The 8,140-nt window shown below is 34.5% G+C and overlaps 2 protein-coding genes across 4 annotated transcripts in view; both read left to right on the forward strand.

Annotated features, from left to right (window-relative positions):
- The first annotated feature begins 401 nt into the window (after window positions 1–401).
- On the forward strand, window positions 402–2,254 carry mgst3a (microsomal glutathione S-transferase 3a). 3 transcript variants are annotated; one of them, XM_019085114.2, is made up of 6 exons: window positions 402–525; window positions 968–1,121; window positions 1,387–1,460; window positions 1,596–1,653; window positions 1,769–1,841; window positions 1,943–2,254. In XM_019085114.2, the coding sequence occupies exons 2-6, from the start codon at window positions 1,005–1,007 to the stop codon at window positions 2,083–2,085; spliced, it is 465 nt and encodes a 154-aa protein (XP_018940659.1). In that variant the 5' UTR covers window positions 402–525; window positions 968–1,004; the 3' UTR covers window positions 2,086–2,254. The 3 variants fall into 3 exon arrangements, with proteins under 3 accessions (XP_018940659.1, XP_018940660.1, XP_018940661.1); XM_019085115.2 differs by having other exon boundaries at window positions 408–525; window positions 985–1,121; XM_019085116.2 differs by having other exon boundaries at window positions 408–525; window positions 997–1,121.
- Window positions 2,255–3,834: 1,580 nt separating this feature from the next.
- LOC109068235 overlaps window positions 3,835–8,140 on the forward strand; it is an 8,903-nt gene continuing 4,597 nt past the window's right edge. Inside the window, exons 1-7 of the mRNA XM_042746537.1 lie at window positions 3,835–3,900; window positions 4,111–4,153; window positions 5,350–5,532; window positions 6,427–6,508; window positions 6,646–6,822; window positions 7,393–7,466; window positions 7,806–7,882. Coding sequence (XP_042602471.1) covers window positions 3,835–3,900; window positions 4,111–4,153; window positions 5,350–5,532; window positions 6,427–6,508; window positions 6,646–6,822; window positions 7,393–7,466; window positions 7,806–7,882 — 702 coding nt within the window. The remainder of the gene's footprint in view (window positions 3,901–4,110; window positions 4,154–5,349; window positions 5,533–6,426; window positions 6,509–6,645; window positions 6,823–7,392; window positions 7,467–7,805; window positions 7,883–8,140) is intronic.

The raw sequence follows: 8,140 nt of genomic DNA on the forward strand, positions 1-8,140 counted from the left end.
TAGACCTTCAAAAAAATGGCATTTAATTACAAAAAATAATAATTGCCTTGACAAAAGGGCACTTGTTCGAATATCCAGTCTTACGACAAATAATGTTGAACAGAAGGAGAATTTAACTCATTTATATTAATATAATATCTAATTTTAACATCTAATTTAAATGAACTAATTTAACTACTGAATGACGTCTCATAGACTTCTTCATGGCTAGTGTTTGCGTATTCCATTTCATTCTGGAACCTACTTGTTCTACAGATCTGTGTAGTAAACGCTACTGTTTTTGACAGCATTGATATCGTTTCTGACAGATAATATCATATTTTATAACTATTATTCAACAGTTAAGCATTAAAATCCTTTTTAAATGGTTCCATTTTCTAACAAACAGTGCATTTTGCTTCTTGTAGGAGGACCGGATGGGGCTTATGGAGTTTGACCCTTTACCCGTAAAGCGTCACATTTACTACATGATCTTTGTCCTTCAGCCTGCGCTCTCCAGATATCCAGCACAGAAGCACAGAACAGGTAACAAAAGAAAATCAGCAAATGTCTTTAAAAAACTGTCTTGATTTAAAATAATGATTGTGTCTGAATAACGTGAACAAATCAAAATAACGGAACTAACAGCAAGATTACTGACATGAATGCATGTCTTTTGTTTTTACACTGTTGTGAATGGTGCATGCAGCAAATTGACCTTTTCTTACACGTGTGCTTATTTTACAAAAATGTAAATGTTGGACAACTATTAAAATAAACTGACTTTAACTTTACTGCAGCTGCTTATGACCTATACTCTCAGTTGACAGTAACAAAAGTTCACTGCACTATCACAGACGGAGATGACTAAGCACTTTCTCATTTTATTTTTGTCTGTGTAATCAGCATCAAATGGGGATATTTCTGTAGTCCCATATTTTCTAGTCCTTCTGTGCTGTACACATATGTATGTTGTCATCTCACACAGATCCTGTAATACTTCAGTTTTCTCCTCAGTCTAAAAGATGGTGGTTTTGTCCAAAGAGTACGGCTATGTGGCTCTAACCGGAGCGGCGTCGTTTCTCCTGATGGTTCATCTGTCTCATGCTGTGGTGAAGGCTCGGATTAAATACAATGTCCAGGTAACTTAACATACACTAATCACTGCACATGCACTCTTAATCCAACAGTTTTAGTTCAAGGCCTTAAAATTCAGACAATTCACAAACAGCTTTCCTTTTCGTTTTGCTATCCTAACCATACACGATTATACGTTCAGTTGCATTTCTTATTGTTGGCATAAGCATTTGTTCCACCACCATATCTGGTTGAGAACCACTTTTTTAGATTACTTCAAAGATTTTGTTTAATGGTCTCATTAGTTTAAGTCTTTATTTTATTTTATAGTATCCGACAATGTACAGTGACGATCCAGAAACTGGTCACAAATTCAACTGTATCCAGCGAGCGCATCAGAACACGTATGTACAGTATGCATCACATGTACAGGAAACATGTGCGTGTTCACAGCAAATCAATGCTTTACATTTTATAGAAAAGTTGTGGTCCTTATTCATTTGCTGGTGATTTATTGATTTTCACATCTTGTGAAACAGCGTTGAACTCTTGTCGCCATTCCTGTTTCATTTATCTGTGGGAGGGATTCAGCATCCCGTGAGTACAGATTCAAGCTTTATTAACCCTTACCTGGAGGTGCACTATAAATATGCATGCATGCAAGCTAACGCAAACTGTGAAGTGAACTGTTTGTCATGGTTGTGCTTCTCAGCGTCTGGCCAGTGCGTTGGGAATGATCTGGATCGTCAGTCGGGTGCTGTACGCTCATGGATACTCTTCCGGAAGTGAGTCTCTTTGCACTTCCACCATACTGATCTGTGTTTATTAAAGACAGTATGAATACAGCTGGTGAAATGTGTTTCTGCATTGTGTTCTGTCCTGTTAGAGCCCAAGAAGCGCCACCGTGGGGCGTTCGGGATGGTTGCTCTGCTGGGTCTGTTTCTTTGCACGGTGAACACTGGCAGAACGCTGCTCGGATGCGACTGTGGGTTGAAATGGGTCAGATTGCCCAAATATTTTAAACAGTGAAAATTATGTTCACTATTCTATTTCTACATTCTATTAAAATGACAAGATAAAAAAAAAACACCTTTATTTTCTCTGTTGTGCAAATTTAGAAAAACACTAGAGGCTCATTTCTCACTGTAAGAATCAAGTGTGTTCATCTGTGTTTTAAATAAACTGCACAAAAATGACAGTTCAGTTTTCTCTCATGAATTGCATAAAAATGACATTATTTGAAAAATGCAAACTATAATAACCAAGTGCATGAAGATTTACCACATCAGAGTTATTTTAGTATTGAGGTACTGTTTATTGTATGTGTGTGTGTGTGTGTGTATATATATATATATATATATATATATATATATATATATATATATATATATATATATACACACACACACACACACACACACACACACACACACACACACAAAAACTATGAATATATATACACACACACACACACACTAAATAAATTATATATATATATATATATATATATATATATATATATATATATATATATATACTGAGTTTTTTTGTATATAAATATATATATATTTAATTAGTTTCCTTGTATTTTCTGTTTTGATTTTAATTTTGGTTAAAGTTTTAGTAATTTTGTTGTTTTTCTTGTCATTGTTTTATTGTTTTTAATGTCTATTTTTTTTTTATTGACATTTCAGTTTTAATTTGTTATATTTTAGTACATCAAGTTTAAATGAAAATGAGAAATGTTGCTTTGGCAACTAACTAAAATAATATAATTTTAAGTGTCATTCTAATATTTTAGAAAGGGAAGATGTTTTTGTGGTACAGAAGATACTAAAAAAAATGCTTAAAAATACCATATTAATAATACCAACCAAAACTAATTTATTTTTATTTATATTTTGTGCCTCACTCATTGAATTGTATTAGGTAAAATTTTAGTAAACATGAGGTTATTTTAATAAATTAGAAATTATATTCCAGAAACTGTAGAATATGTATATCTATAGCAGTATAGCAGTTTGATTTTATAATAAGTAAATAAGTACATGTTGTTTATATTTTAGGAGCAGATGTATGCGGTGTTCATGTGTTAAGGGAACTTTTTAAACACACAGGTTTATGCAGTAGAACAAAATGTGTGTAGATGGTGTCGTTTCTTAACATAGTGTTTTTTTCCCTTCCTGAGGGTCACGGTTAAGGGATACGTATGGCGCTACTGGGCATGCGCACATCAATACAGCCTAATTTGTCACACTGTACAACAATAATTACTATTTTTTTATTATTGTAAGGGGGATGTTTAGGATTAGGGTAGGTGTAAACGTTAATAAAACACAATGTAATAGGTAGAAAATTAAATTTCATGAGGAAGCAAGATTCACCACATTTTCCAGAAGCCATCTGTTCCGGAAGTGACGTAGAATATAGCGGCTCCTGGATTTAAACTGAAACGGGCATCGATCCCATGAATAGAGGATTTTAGACATTTAATAACCCCTTTAATGACCGTGTTTATGACAGGACACGCGTTCGTGAGGTTTCTTTGAAATGACCGGTCTCAGAGAGTTTCTCGCGCGCGTGTTTTGAAGCGTTATTTCAGTCGTTTGTTTCCTAAAGAAACTCTCCTCTGCGTTATATCAGGTGTCGCCTCGCGATCCGTTCACCTGTCGCTGTAACCTCACCTGTCATCGTTCCCGCTGGCTCTGTGTGTCTTCATAAGGCAGGCTGGGTTTAGGCTCGTATTTGAATCGAGAAGTTGATTATTAGCCGCTCGGGATGAGCTGGGATCAACAGTTGAGCTCCATCATCTCCGAGGCTGATGGAAGTGTCGCAAAAATGAGAGTAAGAGACCATTTCATCACTAATAATTAGATTAATTTTCTGTACACTGTGTCAGTTTAGTATGTTTCAGATGTCTTCGATGAATTAAAGCGACAGTTCACCCCAGATTACAGTTCTGTTTACTCGCGCATGCTATTCTGAACTGCGTGACTGACTTTCTTTTGTAGTAAGTTTTAATTTTCCTCAGATATTCATATTTTGTCTTACAAGGAACGCCTTACTGCGCGTGGAAGATCTCACAGAGGAACAGAAGGTAAACTCGTTTTTAAATGATTAAGTTCATTAATAAAGCATAAATAATAAATGTTGGCAGATGGTGAATGTTCTGTGTTACTGTTTTCTTTTCCAAATCTGGAAGTAAAAGGGATTTTTTAATAATCCCTTCCAGTTTTACAAACTTTTATTGACAAAATATTAAAATACTAGGTTACATATTCTATTTGTGATGAGTGTTAGTTTAGTTTATTATTATTATTAAGTAATTTTGTTGTAAAAATTGCCATTTTCATTTTTTTGTTACTATTTAGGTTTACTTTACTTTTATATAGGTTCCTGTTTTAGTTTTTATTTATGGTAATTAATTGTATTGTTTCAGGCTAAACTTGTTTCAGTTCTGAACCCGGCGGCATCGCTGTAGAGAATTGATGTATAGCTTTCTCCTCAAGTAACAGAGTTTCAGGTTGCATGTCTTGATGCAGCAGCAGACTGTGATAAATGACAGTGGTTTTCTGAAGTACTCCTGAGCCCATGTGGCTATATTTAACACCGCAGCATGACGGTTTCTTATGCAATGCCATCTGAGGGCTCAAAGGTCAAGCAGATTCAACTGAGGTTTCCTGCCTTGCCTTACATGTACTGTGATTTCTCTGGATTCCCTGAAACTTTTCACAATATTACTTGTGGTAATTGGTGAAAGACCCAAATTCTTTGCAATTTTGCATTGCAAAATGTGATTTTTGATTTGTTCGACACTTCTCAAGACATTTGGCACAAAGTATGAGCCAAGATCCAGCTTTTCTTGCAAAGACTGAGATGCTCCTTTTATACCCAAACATGATACGCTCACCTATTACTAATTCACCTGCTTACTGTGAACAGTTTCAAAACAGTTTAAAGTGGATATTCTGTAACCTTTACACTTTTATTTTGTCTCTGTCTCAACTTTTTTCGAATGCGTTGCAGCCATCAAAATCAAAATTTGTTCATATTTACAGAAAACATTTAAGTCGGTCAGTGAAAACTTTGGAAATCTTTTCTTTGTACTTTTGTCAATTAAATAAAAGTTAAAGAGAATGAACAAATCACAGATTCTTGATTGCATTTTTACAAAACGTCCCAACTTCTCTGGAATTGCGGTTGTAATTTCCATTTAGTGTAAGTTATCCCGTCTAATGTTTAGATTTGATTTGATTTATCTGATTTCATGTGGCCATGTGTTTCTCCCTGTAGATGTGTTTCCGGTCAGAGAGGTCACAGCCGGTGTTGATCTGAAGCCGTCTGCAGTTCAGTGGTCAGATCTGACCGCCATCCAAACACAATTACAGCAGCAGAGTCAGGTCAGACTAACACCTGCTCCAATCACATGTCAATGTCCAGCTTTGGTGATTCAGTCACACGTGAACAGCCAAGATAGTGTGCTGTTAATATGTGTATATGGATCACGTAATACATTGGTAGGGCCATTTTTTTATGGTTTCTGTGTGTGTTTTTTTTTTCCTTTTTTTTTTTCAGTTAAGTTTATCTGGATTCCATTTTAATGGTTAACTGTGCTGTATGTAAGATTTTGACTCTACTAAAGCATAAAAATACCATAATATGTTTGCATATTTTTAAGAAACATGCTAAGTTAATATACTTGTTTATCTGAAAAACAATGCTACAGTCAGTTATTCTCCTTTGAAAATGTGCGCTCTGGGCCGGAATGTAGCACTCGACAGACAAATCAGAATGCTTCATTAAAGCAAAAAAATAACCGATAAATCGGACGACCTCTAATTTTTACAATATTAGGGCCCTTTTGTTCATTTTTTTACATTTTCTATTTTAATTTTCCTTGGTTTATGATTAATACAACTTTATTATCAAAAGCGGTGGTTATCAAATGAAGCCATTAAACATTAACTGATTTAATTCATGTTTTAAAATATAATCAAATGAAAATGTAACAGTTCTTTTTAATTTTTGGCAAATAAAGAGCTGCACAACTGAGTACAATTTTACTGTTAACATTGCATGATATTCCTTAAAAAAAATATTGATTTGTGATTAATTGTACAGCCCTTTTTTAAATTTATTAATCCAAAATTTGCCAATTGAGTATATTCCATTTTTATGACTAGATTTTATTTTCTGCATCCTGAAAATCATAGGGACTTTATTTAGTACTGTCATTGCAAATGGGGGCAGAATGTATCTGTTTACCTTTCTGTTTTTGAGATGTATATTTAAATATAATAAAGTGAATTCAACAACGGATCATTCTAGAATAACAAACAAGTTTTAAATGTTGTTTTTTTTTTTTCACAGGCCATCGAGGCTTTAACACAGAGTCTTCGATTACTAGAAAGAGAGCGAAACGCTCAGCAAAGACAAATACAAACATTACAAGGTGATCATCAATCAGTTTCAATGTACTTCATTATACTACAATTTTATTGCAATTAACACTTCTTTCCTGTAAATGAGGAAATAGACAATTTCTGTTGTTACTGAGGTCACATTTACTCCAGAATCTCTGTCTTCCAGAGGAGCAGAAGAGACTTCAGATAAACTGGAGGAGAGAGAGCGGGATGCAGGGCGGAGATCACTGAGTCCTGGACCGGACCGACGGATCGAGCAGTGGAAGAGAGAGATGGATCGAGAGCTGAGCAGTCTGAGAGGGCAGATCAACCGCGCCGCGACTCTAGAAAACCAGGAAGAAAGGTCTGTCGTTTTATCATTATTTTTTTATTGTTTTAGTTATTGATAATAAACCTGTTTGGGAGTCTCCATAAAATAATAATAGTTTAAAAAAATCCTATTGAGTGATTTCTTGGAAAAATCATTGATCTGAAAGATTTATTTTATTTTATTTTATTTTATTTTATTTTATTTTATTTTATTTTATTTTATTTTATTTTATTATTTTATTTTATTTTATTTTAGAGACATGGCTCTAGGAAACTGGCAAGAAGGGTAATTCTTCAGAGATGTATAATGTATTTATATGCAATATTTATATTGTGTACCTCAACATTGTTGAGTCTCAAGACAAGAAAGGAACTGACCGAATTAAAAGTTGCTTAATATCACCTTAAGAGCCACAAATTTCTAATTTTATATCAATATCATCATAAAAATCATAGTAAGTAGTTATTCATTCTATTGCTCAGGAACACATAAATAAGGTATGATTTAAGTGTGCTGGTGTTCCACTAGTGTAAAAGAAGAAAGTGTAGCAGTGTCACAAATCACAGATATTTACTGTTTATAACTATGTTTGTCCATACACAGTTTCAGCTCTAAACTGCGCAGAGAAGAACTGGAGCAGCTCAGGAGAGAGGTGGACATTCTCAAAAACAAACTCAGTAGGTTATAAACTAGTTACTTTTCACGTTTCTCCACCTGAGTGTATTAGATACTGTATATACACTATAGTGTTACACGCATAAATCAATCTCTTTCAGTGTTGTGTTATTACAGTCAGGGCTCTCTGCCAGAGCAAATGCACTTTGTGAAATAAACACACGCACCGCCGATCCGCTGCTTTCACTGTCACGCAAATAAACATCACGCTCAGATACTGCCTGTGTTTGTGTTGGCTTCATATTCACAACGCCTGCAATACTGATAGGCATTCAGACTCTGGTTGCATTTATACCGTGTTCGTGAATGTTAAAAAAGCAAACTGGTTTGTGTTTCTGTAGTGCGGCAGGAGGAAGATACCTTCCAGCTCCGGTCAGAGGCCAGAGAAACAAGGAGACAGTATGAACACAGCTCTAAGGTACAGAAACTACACACACTAACGCTCAAAAGGTCAGGATGAAAGCAGTTAATAATGTTGTTTAACAAGCATCTATTACATTGATCAAAAGTGACAGTAAAGTCATGTATAATGTTACAAAACATTTCTGTTTCAACTAAATGCTGTTATTTTGAAGCTTTGCATCACAGGAATACATTTTAAAATCTATTCAAATAGAAAACACTTATTTTAAATTGTAAAAATATTTCACAATATTACTGTATTTTTGATCAAATA

This window comes from Cyprinus carpio, chromosome B20, assembly GCF_018340385.1.
Source record: "Cyprinus carpio isolate SPL01 chromosome B20, ASM1834038v1, whole genome shotgun sequence".
Classification (NCBI taxonomy): domain Eukaryota; kingdom Metazoa; phylum Chordata; class Actinopteri; order Cypriniformes; family Cyprinidae; genus Cyprinus; species Cyprinus carpio.